General features: G+C 42.3%; 1 protein-coding gene across 2 annotated transcripts in view; it reads left to right on the top strand.

Moving 5' to 3' along the window:
- The window catches only part of ASB5 (ankyrin repeat and SOCS box containing 5), a 49,634-nt gene that overhangs the window by 24,667 nt on the left and 2,866 nt on the right, over positions 1-22,101 (top strand). The window contains exons 1-6 of one of the 2 annotated variants that reach the window (XM_080797580.1): positions 11,010-11,147; positions 15,626-15,705; positions 17,891-17,998; positions 18,707-18,857; positions 19,020-19,154; positions 21,554-21,745. In XM_080797580.1, coding sequence (XP_080653706.1) covers positions 11,087-11,147; positions 15,626-15,705; positions 17,891-17,998; positions 18,707-18,857; positions 19,020-19,154; positions 21,554-21,745 — 727 coding nt within the window. In that variant the 5' untranslated portion in view covers positions 11,010-11,086. Of the gene's footprint in view, positions 1-11,009; positions 11,148-15,625; positions 15,706-17,890; positions 17,999-18,706; positions 18,858-19,019; positions 19,155-21,553; positions 21,746-22,101 lie in introns of those variants that run through there. The other variant, XM_080797579.1, reaches the window with a different exon arrangement.

The raw sequence follows: 22,101 nt of genomic DNA, 5'->3' as shown, positions 1-22,101 counted from the left end.
TGCTTCTACTTTTAAAAAATCATCCCCAAACAAGTTGGTGATATTGAAAGAGCCTCCTTACCTAACATTTATTCTCAAAGCCCTGCCCACACCGGCTCCTAAAGTATCCTTCACTGTGGTTAGGCGCCACTGTGATACGTGTGGTTTTATGAGGATCCTGCCCATATGTTCTCGAATTGTGATTTTTTCAGACCCCTGTGACCTTTCCTAACCACCAGTACCAACTAAGAGAGGAGCAATCAGGGACCACAAGATGTCACTGTAGGTTTCCCAGCAACCTTTAGAGGAGAAGTGAATGACCCTTGGACAAAGGTTCACTGTTAGATAACAATCACTGTGCTTTCCCCCAAGGTCAGGCCTGCCCTCAGACCTCCTCTGCCCTCATTCTCCATCCCTAGGCCAACAGATTTAGGTACCCATGTTTACATAAAATAGAATTAAAAAATAAAATGGAACAACAAGAGTGGGGCACGGGGATGACGGTTATGAGCTCCATATGCGTGTGGCCTGGTAGAGACACCCACAGCAAGGCGGCCTCCTGGAACTGAATGATGGCCCATTCCAGATGCGACTGTGCAAGGGCGGAAATTTGGCACTAGCAGGTACAAGGGAATCTAACATATCTTGTGATGATTTAAGACGAAGTTTTTATCCTGCATTTAGTGAGTCATCTGTACTTTAGAGAAAAGAAACATTTTTTTTTTAAGGATTGGAATATAGCATTTTTAAAAAAAAATTTTAGAAAATGGAGAGATCACAGACTTTTACTCTAAGATAAAGAATTTAAACACGGTACATGTAGTTATTATTCTAGAAGGCAGTTTATGAACTGGGTTGCTCTTCGGAAAATAAAAATTGATCAACGTGTGTTTGATGACATATGGAATTACTGGTTTTTGTGTGATTAGGATACTATAGTTATGACTGGAGAGAGTCCTCATCTTTTTAGAGGTAGATAGTGAACTATTTATGGATCATATCATATAATGAGATCTGCTTCAAAATAATCCCAGGACTGGGGTAGGGAGGGCTGCGGGTGGCTTGAAGATGAAACAAGACCAGTTATGAGTTGGTAACTGTTGAACTGGGTGCTGGAGATAGTATGAGTTTAGAGTATTCCACTATCATACGTGGGGGAACCTGCCAACCGGGATCCCATCTCGAGTCCCTTCATCCTGATCTGTTTCTGAAGATTCGGGTCGTGGCTCAACGCTGTCTTTTGGAAGCAATGAACTCCTGAACTTTGTGATTGCTTGTGTAAACAACAAAACAAAACAAACAAAGTGTACATTAGTGTCCCACTTGTAATCTTAAAACTGTCAGAAGTTGATCGAACTCTCTAGCTTTTTCAGAATTTCTTGAAAATGTGTAGTCACTCCTTACAGTGTGTGGCATCATTACAGATTTCCATCATAATCCCTCTTAGATTTCAACTTTCCATTTTGAAATTTCTCAAGTATTAAGATTCCTCTCCTCTAGAAGTGCCTTTAGCTCGTTGATGGTTTCCAGTGTCCTCCTTTGAAACTATTCCAGCCTTCACAGTGCTCTCTCACAGAGGACTGGCAACCAGCCCAAACTCAGGTCCCCGAGTTTTCAGACACATTAGTATTGGTTAAAATGAGAATAGAATGGCCCCGTTTCATTTCCCATATCCTGCCTAAAAGGCATAAAATTTTATTTTAGCCTTTGTGGGCAGTAATAGTATGTCCTCTCTAATCTACACCGTATTTCAGATGTTTTTTCTGAGACATAATACTTCGGAGTCTGTTATCTTCTACGGAATATAATTTTAATTATTTCCTGGAGTATTTTATCTACTGCTGGTTTGCTTTAAAACTTCTGCCTCCTCACAGGGCCCGGTGATATCCTGCTGCTTCCCAAATCCACTTCTGCACTGACACGAGGGAAGACGCTAGATTCTTCTATATATCTAGATATTTCATAGTGGGTCCATATTTATACAATCCTAGATAGCCAGCATTTAAGTGATTCAGTCGCAAACACACTCACTTCACTGTGCATTTTTTTAAATGAAATCATACAGTTGAGCTACTCCATAGATTTAATATTCTGTTCCTTATTTTTTCCAGTAAATTAACTGTAACATTTTCCTTCAAATTCTTGGAGTCATTTTTTAAAAATTATTTTTGCTTTGGATGCACCTAAATTTTTTTTTTGGATGCACCTAAAATTTTTGAAAGAAGTAATTATTATTTCCTGAGTTCCCCTGATTATTTATGTGAATTTTTAAATGTATTCTGCAGGCCAGCACACATCTCACTTAACTAAGTGTGTAGTTATGATGAAATCCAATGGCTTTTTTTCTCCCCACTGCACTAGAAATTTATTACCACCACGGACTACATTTAAAAAAAAAAAAAAAACCCTCTTGATGTATTAAGTATTCTTTGGAATTCCATTTTCAAATGACGTCTTAAGTCTTTTTTTTTTTTTTTTTTGAGTGGCCACTATTTAAGAGGTACAGTGTGGTAGATCTGTGACATCTCAGATGTATATACTCTGAGTACCCAACCCAGTGGAGGGGACCGTCAGAGAAATAATTCCCTTTGGCCTTTGCTAAGGCCTGGGAATGTGCCCCCCCCATCCAAGCTGCCTCAGCTGAGCTGGTCCAGTTTTCCTGGCAAGGTCTGGCCTCCTTTGTGGTCTTGGACTATGCCCACAGCTCATGGGCCACCTTATCCTTTGTATGTGAGTCACAGAATCTGAATCAAAGAGTGTTAGAGCCAGAAGACAGCAATCTTATCCAAGTTCTTCATTTTACAGAAGAGGACACCTATGTATCATTAAGCCACCTGCCCCCAGTTCTTTAGTTTGAAGGATTAAAGCTTAATTCAAGATAAGGAAAAGATAGTGGTGTCCATTAGTGATAATTTTGAGGTAAATGCTGCCGATGGAATATGGCAGCAACTCTGAATGGGGTAATGCACAGGAAATAACTTTATTCACAAAATGTTTTTGTTCTTACCTGGTTTGTTATATGAAGGCAAGGGCCCATTATTTTTTTTTTTTTTTCTGTAAATACCAATGGAAGGTAGAGCCTAAACATAGTGATAAAAAGGTAAAGACAGAGGATGGAATCCGTGACCATTTTTCATCAAGACAGACCTAGATATGTTGATACCGCGTAACCTGAGCCCTGGCTCAGTTAATCCTTGGAGACCTCCGTGGGCCAGTTCCTGCTCTCCACTAGGTCATGGCCAGTGTGCCTCGTTCAACTTTACGTGCCAGCTGAAAACACCAGGCACATGTGCGGTTTTTCCTCTCGTTGCCCTGCCTTTTAGGGTGAACACTCTCCATCGTACTTAAATTGACCACTGATGCCTTCTGGCCTAGAAATGACCTCTGGAAAAAAATCACAATAGTGAGCTGTGCCTATGTAAATAACAGGGCTGTGATTTTTGCGTGGAAGCCAATTCTAAACTTAGATTCTTACCAAAGGAACATGAGCCACCTACCAGCTGACCCTAATGCACACACACTATTTATTCCTGAGGCTGAAGCAGAAAGGCTCACCAGTCACCCATCACCGCTGAGCTCTCTGGGGGCAGCCTTCTGTCTGTACCTATTTTCAAGGGTCAATTTTACAAGGGACTGATCTGTACATAATTCAAATCAGCTTTCCTATTTTAAATAAGGAGTTCATGTCTATTCTGTTTCCGAATAGGAAATGTAATTTTACACATTTTCCCCTTTCTGCGCCATGCAAATAGTTAAATACTTCCGGCTGCAGCTGAGTCTTCCCTTTAAAAATAGAAAATCCTACTGCATTTCTGGCCCATCCCCCACCAGCTCCTTCCCAACCCGCTCCAAGTGCTTCTGAATAGAGCTCAGTGTCCCGGCCCCTCTTGGGTTGGCACACAGGAATCTTTGTGAAAGTCCGAAGGGGAGCAAAACGTAGCTAGAAATCCAGCCGCTGGCATTTCTTCCGGCTAGAGCACTTGATTCTGACACCTGGTTGTGGCAGACAGAAACTATGCCCGCAGATATTGCCGATGACATGAACTGCACGTAAAGCAGATGCTCACGAAAACGAGAGCGAGTGTAGAAGAATGTTCTGAACAAAAAGCTAGCTGGGGTATTCTGACCAGTCAAGGTTAGTAGAGCAGCCATTGCAGATCTGTTGGTGTCCTGAAGTAAACTAGCGTGACCTGTGGTTTTTGTTTTTTTGGGTTTTTTTGCAAATACTAACTTTCAACTGGGGTGCTTTCCAGAACATGGGTTCTGAAACGTAAATGTATGGTGTAGCAAAGGGGTACACTCTTTCCACGGTTTAGTGTACAGAGAATGCATCTGTGGACTCCTTTTTATGACTGTGTATGAAACACTACGTTATGATCTCAGTCTTGGCATTGTTTACCTTTCCGCTTCTTGATTAAAAAATGTGTATTCAGAAAAAAATTGGGAAGGATATACAACCAAATGGAATGGTGTACTTGGAAAATATCATGGCTTTCTGTGTTTTATGATGTATTTATCGTCCTGTTTAGTTCCTCTATTGTAACTGGCTAAGAAAACTTGGCATTGTTTAGCTTTCCGCTTCTTGATTAAAAAATGTGTATTTAGAAAAAAATTGGGAAGGATATACAACCAAATGGAATGGTGTACTTGGAAAACATCATGGCTTTCTGTGTTTTATGATGTATTTATCATCCTGTTTAATGTTCCTCTATTGTAACTGGCTAAGAAATTGTTGCTACAATTTCAAATATACACATTATGATATGAAAATGTAGACAACAGTTCCACAGTTTTTTTCATTTTTAGAAGGCAACTCTTAGTTCATTTAATCAGTTTATTTTTAAGTATTATGGACCACTTATGGGTTAACAGCCCACTAAACACACTATGCGCTCTGGGGTTGAAGAGAGAATGGGACAAGATAAATATCCCCCAATGTTCGAAAGGACTGAGTTTGCTTCCTGGCTTTATCAGTGACTGATTTCAACTTGAGGCAAAGCATTTAATCTCTGTCTTCGTCTTCTTGGGCCATCATAACAAAATATCAGAGGCTGGGCCGCTCAAACAATAGAAATTAACTTTGTCACAGTTTCAGAGGCTTCAAGTCCTAGATCAAGGTTGCCACATCGTTAGGCTTTGGTGAGAGCGCTCTTCCCGGCCTGGAGATGGCCACTTTCTCGCTCTGCGCTCACACGGCCTTTTCTTGATGCAGATCTCTCTCTCTCTCTTTTTATAAACCCACCAACTCTGTCAGATGAGGGCCCCATCCTCATGGCCTTGCTTAACCTTAATTACCTCCTAAAAGCCATACCTCCAAATAGAGTTACACGGGGTTTTGGGGTTTAACATAGGAATTTGGTGGCAGACAAAACAATCCTATCTTAGTCCCTTTGTGCTGCTCTAGCAAAATACCACAGACTGGGCAGCTTATACATGAATTTATTTCTCCCAGCTCTGGAGGCCGGAAGTTCAAGATCAAGGTGCCAGCAAGGTCCTGTTCTCCACGAGGGTCCTCTTTCCGCTCATTGCTGGCTCCTTCCCACTGTATCCTCACGTGGGGGAGGGGCTGAGGTAACCAGTTTAATGAGGACACCGATCCCGCTCGCGAGGGCTCCACTCTCGGCCTAAGAACCTCTCCAAGGCCGCACCTGCTAATAGTGTCACAGCGGGCACCAGGATCTCAACACAGGGCTTTTAGGGGGACGCCATTCTGCCCACAGCACTGAATCTCGGTGCGATGGAGAAACAGGGTTCTATTAACGACATACTTTGGGTCAAACACTTCTCACAGAGGCCCAGTTAGCCCTTGTAACAACTAGAAAAGGTAGATCCTGGTCACCTCCGCTTTACGGGTGAGAAAACAGAGGCAGCAACGGAAACCTACCGAGTCGCAACAGCAAATACGGACGGTCCGACGCCCCCATCCAGATCCGCCGTCCTGCGCAGCCCGCTGGGAAGCCCGCCTCCAGCTCCGCAGCCCTCTCAGCGCCCTTCCGAACACCGTCCCGACTACAGCCGAGGAAGCAGGAAGAACCCACCGCGGAGCAGCGGTGATGGAGACTCTGATTTCAGAAACCAAGTTTGCAGCGTCGCTCCTGACAACCCAGGAAGGCCGCGGGGCTGACCCGCTCACCCGCGCGGAGCGGAGGACACTTCCGGGCTGGGCTAGGCAAGGAGGTCGGGGAACAACTGCCTAGTTGGTTGAGAAGGAATCTCTGAGGCGTCGTGGTCGAAAGAGCACAGCTTTCTTTGACTTCCGAATTAAATCCGGCCTCAAGTTCCCATCCCGCAGGCTGACTGGGAACTTTATCCTTTTAATAATGTCGCCTCGCCCCTCTTCAGCTCTGCGCAGAGGTGACAGCTGAACGCTCGCGCGGTAGGGAGCCGCCGCCGCCTTCAGCCGGCTTCCTGCGGCGGAACAGGCTGGCCCAGCCCATTTAGCCTTGAAACAAGTTCAGCCAATCTGCGGCCCCCACGTCAGACCTCCGGCGCGCAGCTCTGTCCCGAGTGGGGGCGCAGGAGCCTAGAGCCCGCCTCTTCCTCCATCCTACCACGTGGACTTGGGTCCTAGCACCGCTCTGGGGCGTGGCCAAAGCTGGGACTCGGCCTCCTGCTGGCCTTCATGGTGGGCATTCAAAACCTCAAAACCTTTTTTTTTTTTTTAAGATTGTATTTATTTATTTATTTGACAGACAGAGATCACAAGTAGACAGAGAGGCAGGCAGAAGGAGAAGGAGAGGCAGGCTCCCCGCTGAGCAGAGAACCCGATGTGGGGCTCGATCCCAGGACCCTGGGATCATGACCTGAGCTGAAGGTAGAGGCTTAACCCACTGAGCCACCCAGGCGCCCCTGAAAACCATTTCTGTCGCTCTCTGCCTTCCCCTCCCTCCGCTCTCGGACTTCCCTCCCGCCTCTTCGTCCTTCTTTCTCTTCTCTGTCTTCTCCTCACTCTACCAACGTACCTTCCTCCGACGGAGTCTAACTCTCCACGTAAGGGGAACAATCTTCCAGCAGCTTCTGCTGTCTGGACCTCTCAAGCCCTGTGAGCAGAGCAGATAAACCAGCGAGGCGGGTCCACCCGATAGAGGATTCTGCAACAAAAGAAGGAGAATTGTGGGGCTCCTGGATGACGCAGTCCTTTGAGTGAGGGACTCTTGGTTTCTGCTCGGGTCCTGATGTCAGGTTCATGAGCTCGAGCCTGGCTTGGGGCTCATGCTCAGCGGGGAGTCTACTTCTCTGTCCTTCTGCCCGGTCCCCCTGCACTGGCCCACATGCACTCTTTCTAAAAAAAAAAAAAATAAAAAAAATAAATAAATAAATACATAAATAAAATCAAATCTTTTTAAAAAAAAAAAAGAAAGAAAGAATTGAGCAGGGGGAAGACAATATGGAAAAAAGTAAAAATTGGGGGAATGGGTATAACAGTCCAGTTTAATTTAAGCATAGGCTGTGTGGAGGCAAGTAATAGAACATCAGAATGGAAGGTCTAATCACATTGTAAATCTTTTATTCTCGGATGGGCATCTTAGGCGGTACTCCGTGGCGAGCCATTAAAGTTTCCGGGCGGGAGAGCAACAAGATTCCAGAGGTGTTTTGGGGGTTGTGCAGTTGTGTAAGCTGAGCATGTGTGCACAGCATGGGTCTTGGCTGCTATGGAAACGGGTGCCTTTTCTCGTTTTCCTAAAGGCCCTGTAGGGGCTGGCAGCAACTCTGGATGCTCTTGAAGTGTAATTCAGTGGCAGCGTTAAAGAAGGGCGGGGTAGAGTTGGGAGCCCGGAAGACCTTTCAGGGACGGTGCAGTCCAAACTCAAAAGGAGGCAGACCATACTTCATCCGTCTCTGTGTAGCTCTGGCATCTAGAAGGGTGAAAATTGCCCTCGCAGATCACCCTAAGTGTTTAATAAATGACTGCATAGTGGATGGACGTGAGGGGCGAGATCACCGCCTTAAGAAAATACTCTTTGGACTCACTCATGGGGCAGGCCTGCGGCTTGGCGGAAAGTGAGGACCCACGACTCAAGGAGCAGAGCGCGCAAGCTCGTCCCTGCAGCTCCTGAGATTTTGAACATTGATTCAACAGGTGGTGAATGTAATCTATATGCTAGGTCTTGGGGACACAGTAATGAACAAAATATACCACGTTCTACTTTCCAAGATCTTACATTCTAGCAGCCATCAGTGCTCAGAAGAAAAACAAACACAAAGCAGGGTAAAGAGAACAAAGAAGAGGACAAGAAGGATTTCCTCCTGTGAGGTGGTCAAGAAAGGGCATGTCCAAGAGAGTGACATGCCAGGGCAGAACAGAAGTCAGAAAGAGCCACGTGCATCTTTCAGAAACAAGGCAGGGCGGGCAGAGTGAAGGGGAGTGTATCTGGTGTGTTGAGGAGAAGCAAAGAGGCCACTGTGGCTGATGGAAGGGGTCCAACCTAGAACTGAGATCAGAGAGGAGCCTGGAGACACTTGGAGGTCATGACAAGGACTTTGAATTTTCCTCTGGGTAAGAGGGGAAGCCACTGGATTCTTTCTGACTTAAGAAGGATCATTTTGGCGCCTGTGGTTACAACAGACTATTGGAAGGGCTCGAGTGGAAACAGACCAGTCAGCGCGGACTTTTGCGACCAGACGGGGGAGGGTAAGGGTGGCCGGCGCAAGGGGAGCGGCAGTGGCTGGATTATATTTGAATGGGAGAGGCGAAAGACTCACTGGAGTTTGCCTGTGGGCTGTGAGAAATGAAAAGGAAGGATTACATGGAGGGTTTTGACCTTGGAGCGCCTAGATGGGTGGAGGCAGCAGGTGTGACTAGGGAGGAGAGGTAAGAGGAGCACAGCACGTGCTCGTTTTCCATGTGAACTTGAATTGCCTATTTAAATATACAACTGGAGAAATTGAAAAGCCAGCTGGAAATTCAAGTCTGGAACTTAGAGGCGAGAGCTGGTCTGGAGATATAAAGTTGGGCTACTCGACCTGTGAATAATATTCCCATCCATGGGGCCAGAAGAAATCCCCCTAAGAGTGAGTAGAGATAGATGCTAGGACCCTGCTTGCGATGATGAAGATACATAGACTGACAAGAACCCAGGTGATAATAACTATCTCCTCGCAAAGAAGCACATAGACCAGTCAACACATATGAAGTTTCCTGGAAAATTACTGTGCTTAGGTTTAAGACCATACCATAAGTGCTTTAAACAATAGTATTGTTTAAAGCAAAAGAGAACCAAAGAGAAATAACTGGTTTTGAGAGAAAGATGATGCGTTTGGTTTTAGAAATGTATAGAGAGGCCAGCAAAATATTTAAACGTAAATTTTTAAATTGGCGGTAAATTTTGTGGGAGAGACCAGGGAAGAGCTATAGATTGGACAGTTATCCATACGGATGAGATCATTGTCCCTAAATTTTGACCATTCCCTATCTCTTTATATCACCTACAGAGATATAGACAAGAGGAAGAAGATGAGCTAAAGCCTCATAATGTTAAGTAAGTTAAGTTGTTCTATCTTCTATTTAGAAGAGGTAATAAAAAGCTAAGGGGCAGGTACAGGGAAATAATTGTCTAAAATGGAATTTCGATTGTGGTGTTGTCATGTTTCTGATGTGTTTGGTACTATGCTAAGTACTTCATGTTCACTTACAACCCTGTGATGTACATAGACTTATCCTTCCCTTCATGGCTGAGAAAACTGATGTTCAAGAGGTTAAATCACTATCAAGTTTACACAACCAGCATCTGTGCTGGGATTTGAACTCAGATCCATCTGAAGACGTCCAGCGTGCTCTGTCCACAGTGCCAGGGACCAGTGACAATTAATTGGGATGACTGAGTAGTCTCTTCCAAGAGCAGCACTGTTACCTGGAGAGGGTGTTAAAATCTCTTTCTCTCTTGATTTTGGATATTTGTGGATATGGTAGGGGAATCCATTGTCTTCACTTTGTTGGAAATTTTGTCTTTTTTTTTTTTTTTTTTTAAGATCAACCCTGATACTTTTTTCACTTGCCTGTTGTTTTTTTTCTGTTTGGGGCCAGACATTATCTTCTTAAGACATAATGAAGGGATCCTAGACCATGAACAAGAGATCAGTTAGAGTAAGTCACATATCCATGCAACTCACCATTTATACCTCAAGTTCCCAGGACACAACTGGTGGTTTCAGATCTGGACTAGATTTTTCTGAGGAAACTTCTAGAAAGGCAACAGGAATGGAAAGAAAGGAGAGTCTCAAGCTTGGAAGGGACTGGTTTTAATAGTATGTTACTTCTCTCCTTGTCAAGCATGTCCCCATGGGTCTGTGTGGCTCTATTAACGTGGTTAAACAGAAAAGTACACAGTCAAGGTCAGTAAATGCCTGGTGATTTTTAATTATTTTGCAAACCTGTGTGTAAGGATGGGCCAGATGTTGAGCCTGAAGCTTATCTGCATTTGGGGATCTTCTTTAAGCAAAATAACATAAATCACAGTCTTAGAAAGTGTCCGTGCAGTGTAGGGGTCCTGAACTTGAGTTTCATTCGCTTCATGGTAGATCCACTGCCATTAGAAAGAAGATTGTTGGTTTAATGCTTTATAGCAAAGGGAGCTGTAAAATGCATTAACATTTGGCACTGACTCAAATGTGAAGATTCCATTGCCTCCCACCTCTCCTTACAGTTTCCTGTCTGAGATAAGTGTCCTGACTTTCCTATTTTGGGACCAGCTGAGGAAAGTGGGTGCGACCCAAACTCAGAGAGCCCTCCGCACCACTGGGAGGTTCACTCAGGAGTGAGTCTATAGCCTACTTCGGTGCTTGGGACTAAGAAGGAGAGCCAGGGAACGACTTTCTAAAAAATAAATCGGTTTCATCATAGCTATGGGCAGAGCTATAATTGTAATACTCTGATTTTATTGCAAGGCACATACTGCAAAGATAAAAATACCTTAGGATAAGCAATTTGTCAAGGAGAAAGAATCAATAAGGAAAAGCAATTTGGAAAATACATCAGATTTTCACAAGCCGTGTTTGGTTTTGGAGGTGAAAGGTCATGTCACAAGGCGCTCAGAGCTCCTTAAGATGGCTGAATGAAACAAGCACATGACAAGCGATTTTTTTTTAATGCTGATAAAAACAAAGAGATATGAGTCGGATTTACCTCAGCAGTGGCTGGCTTGAAGTGCCATGGGGAGACGGCGATTTAGGTATGGTACAGACCTTTACCGAACTGGGTATTAGCTAAGAGAGTGGCTGTTTTTACTCTAGCAATGCGTTGTTTACAGAACGGGGCAGGCGCGCTCCCTGTAAATTGCATCCCAGATGTCTGGGGACCGGTGTTGTTTCTAAATATAGTCAAGTCAGCTCCTGTGTAGCCTCAGCGAGACCTTCACAGTAAGCATTCGATTAGCGCAGGGAAAGTTACAGGTGTTTTGTAGAAAACAGTTGTCACAGTGAGGAACTTATCCTCAGGAGTTAAACTGGACTTTTAAAAAAATCTGAGCTACCCCATTAAAGTCTGACAAGACTGAAAAGTTTCGGAACTGCTATCTACGAAGACATGTATAATTTTGCTTGGTTTCAAGAAAGTTTATAAATCTTTGTAATATAAAGCATACCCATATTGAAAGGTAAGAGATTTTATATTGAACACATTTGAATGGAAATCTGCAATTGCCGAATGTCAGATTTTGGAGGGAAGAAATAGGGCGGAGTGGAGACAGTTCAGAACAGGAGCTAGAATTCGATCTGGTAGCCTTTGATTCTCACCTGTTCCTGGATTAATTTCAGAGACTGTTCTACGGCACTGCAAGAAAGCCGATGAAGTGGGGTTGCTTGGAAATTAAGTAAGCAGAGTTCAAACAAACAAAGAGCTTTTTGCTTTGAGTCCAGGCATGGTCACTCCTTCAGTAGATGGACACATGCTTATTTCCTTTGGCTTACTTGGGGAAAGAAAACATGGCAGCAGATGTTGATTGTTGGCTTAAATGCATTTATTAGTCACTCAGCTGCTCTATTTAGTTTAATTAAACTGATAGCAGTGAAAATTATTTTAGTCAATAGCGGCTGCTATTCATGGCTTGAGTTTCTCTAGTTTTGGAGAAAAATGATGGTTCCATAAGATTCGTTATCAAAATCTCTCTCATTTACCAGTTTGTTTAGCGAAGATACTAGGTGATTATCTATTGTGTGTTTATAGATCAGGCACCGCACCCACTTATTTCCCGTCCCCCACCCAATCCTGTCTAGTTGTTGGTGGTGCTTGCCCCATTTTTCGGGGAAAAGTTAGGTGACTTCATGGGGGAAGCCACTGTCCTAAACTGGGATGCAGATCCTGGCCTGCCTGGCCCCTCTGTCTTTCCGCTCTGGAGCTGATGGGCTCCAACCCCATAAACTCCTCCGGTCAGTCCCCTGCTCCTCCCCCACACCACTATCCTAGTTCTTGAAGGAATAATGACAGACAGCAGGGGTCCCATGCATGTGTGCGGAGCTGAGTTCATCCCAGGAAAACAACAGGGGTGTGCACTCTCACACCCTCTGCCCCTGACTCATGGACCAATGGATTCCTCGTCTAGTGTTGTCGATTTGCAGTGGTTTGTCACTGACACACCAACATGGGGCTTTCCTGCAGACTACGGTGACATTTAACTCCTTTGTCTTGCCGTTGGAGGTCATGTTAATAGAAATAGCAAATACACATAGGTGTCAGCCTTTTTTCTTCCCATCTTTCTTAGACCTAAGTCTTGGTGATGAAGACAATGTCAGTGGGCCAGAAAGCTGAGGGACAGTGGGACAGGAAGCTGCGGGACAGTCTGTGGGGAAACTGGCACTTGGCATATGGGACACTGCATTGAAATACTTATGTTTCTTTATTTTATTACTTCTGTGGTCTGTTTTCTAAATGACCCTTTCCTTTTTTTCTTGTCCTTTCTTTTGTGAAGCAAGCAACGCTGAAATTGTTCAGAAGTCTAATATAATAATTTTGATGGGCAAACACATTCATATGAAAAAAGGGATATCAAGTTCCCATCAGCTGCAAATACTGTTAGCTTTGTTGTCCCTTAAATGTCTTCATGAAAAAGCCAGGTAGAAATAAGCCCAAAATGAATCCAAAAGACCATTTCTCTAAGATTTTCCCAATCCCAACATCTGGTCAGTTGCCCTTTAGCTAGTGACAGTGAAAGAAGCAGCAATCCTGAGTGGCATCATGTCATTCCGCATCTATCTTTTAGAGATCAATGAAGGTAATGAAATTTATTAAGCCATTATACAGGAGGGAAAACATGATCTTTACAAATACTACAAATGATTATTTAAATGCATACATTTAAACTTTGGATAGTTTAACTTTATTTACTACTGCTCTGCTGAATAAGCTGAACTGATACGATCTCGTTGGAAAGTGACTATTATAATTTTCTTATTGAAATGTTCACAATAAAATCGATATTATGTCCAAAGTCCTCCAGAGTTTCGCTCTGCAGTCAAGTTGTTTACTTTAATAATAAGTCAAACAGATGTGTATGATTTTTAAAGCATTAGATTTCATCTTAGAAGCTGAAACTCGAAATGTAGTTGTTCTCCCAAGTAATATTACTTATGATGGCGACTTTTGCACTTTCTTCAGTAAGATATCATGTTCCACTTTCTTAAGAGTTACTGCTTTACCGCCAAATTTGATCCTATCAACCAGCGTTTACTGGTGTGCATTACTTCAATTCTCTTTTACTATATAATAGGAGTTTCACCTACTGGAAAGAAAGGATACCCCAGAGCTAGTAACAGTAGCTCTTCTTTCAGTCAACAGCTCAAAGAATTGGACGTCTGGCTTTTGAAAAAGCTAATCCTTTTGAATAAGCAAGAAATCATGGTGGTTAGGAAGGAAAACAGCACAGTGTCATGACTGGGAGGCCCAGCTCTAGTTAGATCATGTGTGACTCTCCTTAAACGATTTCATTCCTTTGGCTCTTATTCCCCAGCTTTAGAATAGAACCAACCATTGTACACACATGAGCACGTGTGAGAAGGAAATGAGAGAGTGGTCAGCGAGCCTGCCCGGCTGTCGTGCTCATAGTCATGGCTATTTGGTCCCAGCTACTAGTACAGTAAGGAGAAGGTCTGGTCCCGCCCTTAGGATTTGTATCTTTCATAACATCCCATATTATCACTGGATATAAAAAAAAAATAGGTGGATGATTGGCAGTTGGCTTCCCTCCTCTCCACCAGCTTCACTTGGTCGTTTCATTTATCCTGTGATATGTGTGTGACCCACATTTTATTCAGTGGAATCTCCTTTATGGGGTTTTGGCAAAAGTTCTGTAAGACCACAGTGTAGAAGCCTAGGTGTATGTGTAGGCTTTCTCAAAGGTACGAAAGCACAGGAACAGTGAAGTGGTTTCTAAAGTAGGACTCCTTACCATGTTTCCACTAATTTATCTGACCTATTTAAGAAGCTTTAGACATGCCTTTCATAAAATTTGTTTCGAACAGCAAAGTGGCTTTATTGGAATCACATTATCACTGATTAGCAGGGTTTTTAAAAACTACATTTATTTATTGCGTCTCTTGGATCCAAAATAGGAGGAAGAATTAGTAGATAAGAAGACAGATACTAGCAGAAAGAATCCCATGACATCAGGAGTGTTTTCTCCCTAGTCAGCCGCTCTTCAGTTTATCAGTCATTGATCCCCTTGAAATTAATGTTTTTCTGATTTGCGTAGTCTGCATGTTTAACCACAGTAAAAACCTCCAGCATGATCTCCCATGTCCGTTAAAAAGAATCAACAATGCTGATCCTGTTTAAATTACAAGAAAAGTACTGTGCACCAACCCAGTATCATCTAAAACCTCCCAGACAGACCACAGTGGGAGAGATGGGGGTGTTTGGATGCCAAGAGGCCCTGGGGGAGAGAACGAAGGTGTGATTTCCACATAGAAGGGCACTGATTTTTCTAATGGGAGAGTTGCAAAAGGCATGTAAAAAGGGGGAGATCGGGGGGACATGGCAGGTCAGTGCCTTTTTCATCAGTGTATGGGGCTGAGGGATCAGTACTGTCATCCACCGGCCACTGGTACATGGAGAATCAGTGAGACCTGAGTGAGCCCTTGGCACTTTTCAGGACCATTTCCAAAGCTGACAGCAATCTGCTCCTTCCAACCTGTGACACCACTTTCTAGGGTTCTCCTAGCTTGTTCCACAGTTCAGAACTCAGGGAAAGGCTCCTCAATCCCCTTGGCAACCTACTGTAGCCCCCTTGTACCCTAGGGCAAGCTGTAAGGGCAGAGCAGTCTGGGGGTGCAGAGAGAAGAAGGGGACAAGAGAAGAAGGGCAGGCGTAGAATGTAGGGAGTGCATGTTCTAGCAGCTATCTCTGCTGAAAGTGTCCCGAAAAAGTGAAACATGTATGTTTGTGGCATAATCCTTCACTTCTTTGGAGAATAGTTTAAAAGGTCCAGGACTTCTGGGATAGATCAGTTCCAGAATATGCATTATATTCCTCTGTGTTTGGAAACTGCCCATCTGGATCCTGGAGACAAGAATCAGATTTCCTGCTAATGTGGTACAGGTATCGTGATATCCTCATTGAACACAGACTCTGAAGAGTGTGTATTTCACAGGAACTGATTGTATCTGCTAGGGTTAGAACAGATGACTCACCGATCTGGTTTTCTTTCTTTTCCGCCAGGTTCCTGGGCAGACCGGTCACCACTACACGAAGCAGCAAGTCAAGGTCGCCTTCTCGCTCTGCGAACATTGTTATCACAGGTAAAATAGTATTTGTGGCTTGAAATATGCCCCTTTCGCATGAGCCTAGAACATTAATTTTCAAGAGTAATCAATGTGACAATAAGAAAGCTGCCTAGTAAATGTCCCCTCTCTTTTTTGTTTTAACCCCTATTATCAGTCAGGTCATTCATTTCCATTTATCTTTGAAATTTCTTTGTAAATATTTTGGTATAATCTTATGTCTTAATAGTTCCCATTTCTCATAGAACATACCTGTTCACTGATAGACCTAGTTCAGCAAGAAGGAATTGGAGGTCCCTATTATTCATTAAGCACTTCAAATACGCTTAACTCTACACAATGTGGACAGTTAATTGCAAAGGAAGTTTTACTCATAAAATATCCAAAAGGGATCATCAGAGCAGAAGCCTCAGCAATCTCTTTTACATTAATGGTAACATGTGGTGGGAAATTGCCCACAGACAGGACAGAACAATCATTTTTCCACCTCCCTCCTCCTCAGACTCATCAGGGAAAAAATGAAAAGCAGAGGTGCTTTACCAGCGTGGAAAAGACTCTGGCTTGGCCTGTGCATTTTTTAAATTTCCCAACATGATTCCAATGTACACCCAGATCTGGAAGTCATTGTCCTAGTCCTTCCCAGTATCGGGGAGAAAGGGATGTTCTCAGATGGCTGAGAGGGAAGGAAAGGTGGTGTTCGCCTGGGACTTTAAAGCACCTGGACTCCAGGCTGTACTTAGAGTTAGTCACGACCTCGCTGCCCTTCATTTCCTTACCTAGAGAGGGAACATGTAGGTCCAGAGGCTCCTTTAGGGCTCTCCATTTCCATGATAACCATGCGGCCATTTTGTTTGCTCATCACTTGATGAGAAAAAAACCAAAACAACAACAACAACAAAACACCCGCAAAAAAGTCAGTGATTTCTAAAGGTAACCCCTAGCTCCCTACCCCCTACTGAAAGGGTCATGCCATTCTCTGAAAGGAGAGTGGTCTTAGGATATTTTCAACATGTATCTCGTATCCACTGACACACCAGCCAGAAGAGTCAGAGGCTGCCCCGAAAGCCCGATGTGAAAGGGAATCTGGACCTTTGCAGACTCTGCCACCTGGTCAGCCCAGCGTGGGGCAGTTTGGAATTAGCTCCCCGAGTCTGACCGCTGGCTAGACAATTCGAAATCTTTGAAAGGATAACTGAAAAGATCTAAAAAGTTGCCACTTGCTAGTGACCAAGATTTGGCAGGGTTATTTCCTTGCCTTCATTTTAAGATTCCTCCCTTCCGTGCTGGTATTACAGACATGGTAATTCTTAATGCTATGGGGATTTGGATGCAAAAATCTTCCTAAGATAGTGCTTGGTATGATTGTCAATAGACAATGAGTTGCCAAAAATAGCAAGAAAGCAAAGAGTCTCATGTACTAAGAAGATTTCATTATTTTAGTCCGACATCATTAGTTTAACTAGAGTAAGGGTGTTTAAAGCGTTTACTTGGTTTTGATTGGATAAGCAAATAAAGTGGAACAATTTCCGTATGCTCGACACTGTAACAATAATTGCTTTCCATGCATCATGTCATTTAATCCTCATAATGACCCTAACACCTAAAGGTTAATGTACTCATCCAAATTAAAATAATTACTGCATCATGGAACAGGGCTTTAAACCCAAGTGTAACTGACTTCATAATCAGAGCTCTCAACCTAGTATAGACCTTTGTCACTCCTATCTAGGGACAAAATTCACAAAGCAGCTTACTACAATTGAAAGTACTCCCCCCCACCCAACCCCCCCGTCTGGACTGATATAACTAATATTACAGCTCCAATCAAAACAAGTGATCCAGCCTATAAATAGTCTTTAGTTCTACAAAACAAAACAAAACAAAACAACAACAACAAAAAAACCAACAATAATAATCAAAACAATTCATAAAGACCAAAGAAAGTTAAGGAAGGAGAATTTTTTAAAAAACATGCTCAATCTCTTAAAATACTAAAGGCACTCGGGTTTAGAAAGGGTTGTGTTATAATAATGAGTTTTGACAACTGATTGACTCTATGGAATCAGAATTGGCCTCCCCTGCTGAACTTAAACCTGATTTCCTGAGAGTCTTTGATCTTGTATGTCCCTCTCTAATGATATTTATATAGATGATTTCATATAACTTTTTGCTCATCTTTCAATATGATTCATGTCATATTTAGGGTTATAATGTAAATGCAGTAACCATAGACCACATCACCCCCTTGCACGAAGCCTGCCTCGGAGACCATGTGGCGTGCGCCAGAACTCTACTGGAAGCTGGAGCTAATGTAGGTACCCGTCAAAACCATTAATGATTTCACATCTATTGACTAAGAGAACGGAACAAAGTTCTCACTTTGCTTTGCTTTCCTTCTTAGTAGTTTTCAAAAATAGCAGAAAAAAAATCATATTGCTTCAGTCCCTTCAGTGCACTCCAGGAAGGATTTCCAATCATTGCAAAAATGGGTAGCATGCTGCATAATAATACAGAAACATTCTCTAAGTTATTTCCCGCTTCCGTGATTCTAAACAACACGAGTGGATCTCTTGATGCCTATAATAGCTGCCCATCTATTGGATGATTTTCTTTAGATGGATTCTCAGAGAATTTCCAAGTTCACTAATTCACATTGCCACCAGCAGGATGACCTGCCTCATCACAGCTCTTGTCAACATTCGTGGACCTGTTTTCCTAAGTGAAAGGCACCTAACCATTGAATTAGTTTCTGTGTATTTGATTCTGGATATGTATTTCTTTTCGTGACATTTACTAGCTGCATGCCCACTCTTGCAAATTACCTGCCACATCATATTTCTGTTTCTCTCTTGGCTTTTAAAAGCTTTGCTTATTGATATGTAGGAGCTAAATATACTCGGTCGTATTTACTGCACACATTTTCCCAATGATTTCTGTTGGATCGTGTACCTGTGATAAATGCCTCGCATTTCATCACGGAGGCCTGTGAGTCTCAGTCTCAAACTTTGGCTCGGTTCAGGTAAATGCCATCACAATAGATGGAGTGACCCCGTTATTCAACGCGTGCTCACAAGGCAGCGCTAGCTGTGCGGAACTTCTTTTGGAATATGGTGCCAAACCTCAGCTGGAGTCCTGTCTTCCTTCTCCCACCCACGAGGCCGCCAGTAAAGGTAACGTAGTTATCGGAGTCAGTGACAAGGGGACAACGTTCCTTTAGCAACATGCAGTGCTCCATTTTTCTTCCAATGGGTCACTGCAGGTAACAGTGTGGGGTGAGGTGCAAGGGGTTGGGATCGAAGAAAAGTAAACTCAGCTCTACCTTGTGTTGGCAGGTCATCATGAATGCCTGGAAATCCTGATATCCTGGGGCATAGATGTTGACCAAGACATTCCTCATTTAGGAACTCCTCTCTATGTGGCTTGTATGTCACAACAGTTCCATTGCATCCGGAAGCTTCTTTATGCCGGTAATTTTCCATAAAACATCTCCCATTCTATCCATACTCACAATGATTCAGGTCCATATTTATTTCTCTAAATAATCTGTATAAAGATATCTCTTTGCTGAAAGTGTTCCTGAGCCTGGGTGGCTCAGTCAGTTAAGCATCTGTCTCTTGATCTCTTGATCTCAGCTCAGGTCTTGATCTCAGGGTCTTGGTTCAAGCCCTGCATTGGGCTCCATGCTGGGTGTGGAGGCCACTTAAAGAAAAAAAAAAAAAGGTTAAGCATTGTTGCATGTAAGTATATAACCCACAATAAAAGAATTGTATTCTTGATAACTCTACTTCACCCCACAAGTCCAAAAACCCTACTTATAAAGGTCATAAAATTTAAAACCTCAAGGTTGACTATAATATGGCCAAATATGTATCTATCCATGAATAAATCCATCAAAAGAAATTTTAAGGATAGTAACTGCTTAGATAACCTTATCTTCTGCCAATAAGAACTCGTGTGTTTTCTCAGACTTTGTCCTGTCCCATTTACCGAAAGAGACTGAATGGCCTTTTCCTCTTACTTGAAACACACTGGTTCCTCAAGGCTCAACTTTAGCCTCCTGAGAAATTTGCCTTAATCTTTTGAGACCACAGTGGCATCTCCCACGGTAGGAATGGGAGCTCTTCTAAGGATGTGGATTAGGTTCCTTTCCCCCATCAACTCCTTTCCCTGCCACAGTGCCTGTCATGTGGTAGGGGCCTAAAATATATGTAAAATGAGTAAATGGACTTTTAGGTTTATGCAGTCATTTGGCTTCTGATATAAACTGACAGAGAGTTTTAGTAAACTCTTCCTGTGTTCCTCACATTATCTCAGTTAAATTATAAGCTTCTTGTAGGCAGTTTCTGCAGTTCACTCCCATTACCTCTACTAAGGGTCTGAAATGTGACCTCTGCTAGTCAACGTTGACACATTGCTATTTTCTGGCTGTGGTCTCCCATGAATTTGTAGAACTAGAAGAGTTTTTTATTGCCTTGTTTTGTTTTGTTTTACTTTGCTGAGAATATTAATCTTTCTACCAAATATTTTATATTGGGTAAAAAAGATACTGAGAAAGTATTATAGTAATTGTGGATTGATTGTTATTATCAGGCTCTGGTCTCCCATAAAATTAGCATAAGCAACAGAGTTTATGCTTTCTCTATGGAGATTTTGTTATGGGCTATCATTCTTTTACTAAACATTTTGTATTTTTTAAAATATGAAAACAATTACATTTATTGAGATTTAAAAGTAGCAGGAAGGCCTAAAGGGACTGTTAAAATGTATTGCTTCTTGTAAACATCATTAGTTTTACCGATAGTTTCAGAAAACCAAGTTGAAAGGACTTATGCATCTTTACTGATAGATATTTCTCGGTGTCCTAACCACTTATGTACTGGAAAATGAGGTTATTATTCTTTCCAGCATTATACAGTATTTATTTGTTGCACATGCATTGAATGATCACCACGTGCCAGAGCTCATACTAAGAAAAAATAACTATGCAATAATAAATAATTTAACAGGTAAGGATTTTTTTAATGCAAGATTTTAAAAAAAAAATATTTTATTTCTTTATTTGACAGAGAGAGAGAGATCACAAGTAGGCAGAGAGGCAGGCAGAGAGGGGTGGGGAAGCAGGCTCCCCATTGAGCAAAGAGGCTGATGCGGGGCTCAAACCCAGGACCCTGAGACCATGACCCAAGGCGAAGGCAGAGGCCTAACCCGCTGAGCCACTCAGGTGCCCTAATACAAGATTTTTTTTTAAAATTTACTTAGCGTGTAGAAATACAATGTGCCTTTCTACTAAAAGATGCTCAATGCTTTTATATATTTATTGATTTATACTCTATGAGTGAGAAGGGACAGGAAAATCTGTATTCATTTTACCTAAATGGCTCACACATCTAAATTCATGAGTTTTCCAGGAAACAAAAAGAGCTCTATTGCCTCAAAATAAATGAAAAGACGAAGAGTATTAAGCTCTTAAACAATCCTAAGAAATATCAATTATGATGAAAGCAGATATGAGTGAATCCAATTGTTTATAATACTCTGTTTATAATACTAGTTAATAGGATTACTTTGGGGACTTCAAAAAACTTAGAAATATTGTTGACTATGGCATCTTTCAAGCATAGAGAAAAAAATATTAGGGAACATAAGTGTGTGTACTCTCTACCCAGATGTACCAAGTTGTAAGATTTAATATCTGTATATGTATATATGAGGTGTATGTATATATGTATATATAGAGAGAGAAAAATAACTCATTACATACAGGGGTGAGGTCCTCTTGGTGTTACACCTTTCTACCTGCGCTGAGGTACCTGACTGGTCTAACAGTTTTGGTTTGTATTTATCCTCATTCCTTATTTACATGTAGGTGCTGATGTACAAAAAGGCAAATATTGGGACACTCCATTACACGCTGCTGCCCAGCAGTACAGCACGGAAATTGTAAACTTACTGCTCGAGTTTGGAGCAGACATCAATGCCAAGAACACAGAGCTTCTGCGACCTGTAGATGTAGCCACTTCTAGCAGTTTGGTGGAAAGGTTATTGCTTCAACATGAAGGTAAGAATACGTGCACATTTAAAAACACAAAAATACATTTGCCTGAAATAGACAAAACTGAAAAACTTTTTGTTGGCATATGAGCTGATAACAGCATAACATTTAAAATGCTTTGTGTGAAAGCAGATAATTTTTTTTAAAGCAGATAATTTCTTTAACTTAGTTTCTCTCTATAAAGAAAATATCACCATGATCTTAATTTTCTCTCTTTCATCTCACCTAAGCTTTATATTCATTTGGTTAAGTTAAAAGGTTCCATTTGTTTTAACAATACATAATACGCAATTCTGTTTAATGTCTGCTAATAAATATTTGGAAACATGCCCTATTTTCTAAGGGCATGCAGCTTCTATGAT

Source organism: Martes martes (assembly GCF_963455335.1).
Source record: "Martes martes genome assembly, chromosome: 2".
NCBI classification, from domain to species: Eukaryota; Metazoa; Chordata; class Mammalia; order Carnivora; family Mustelidae; genus Martes; species Martes martes.
This window is presented reverse-complemented; position numbering and strand designations above follow the sequence as displayed.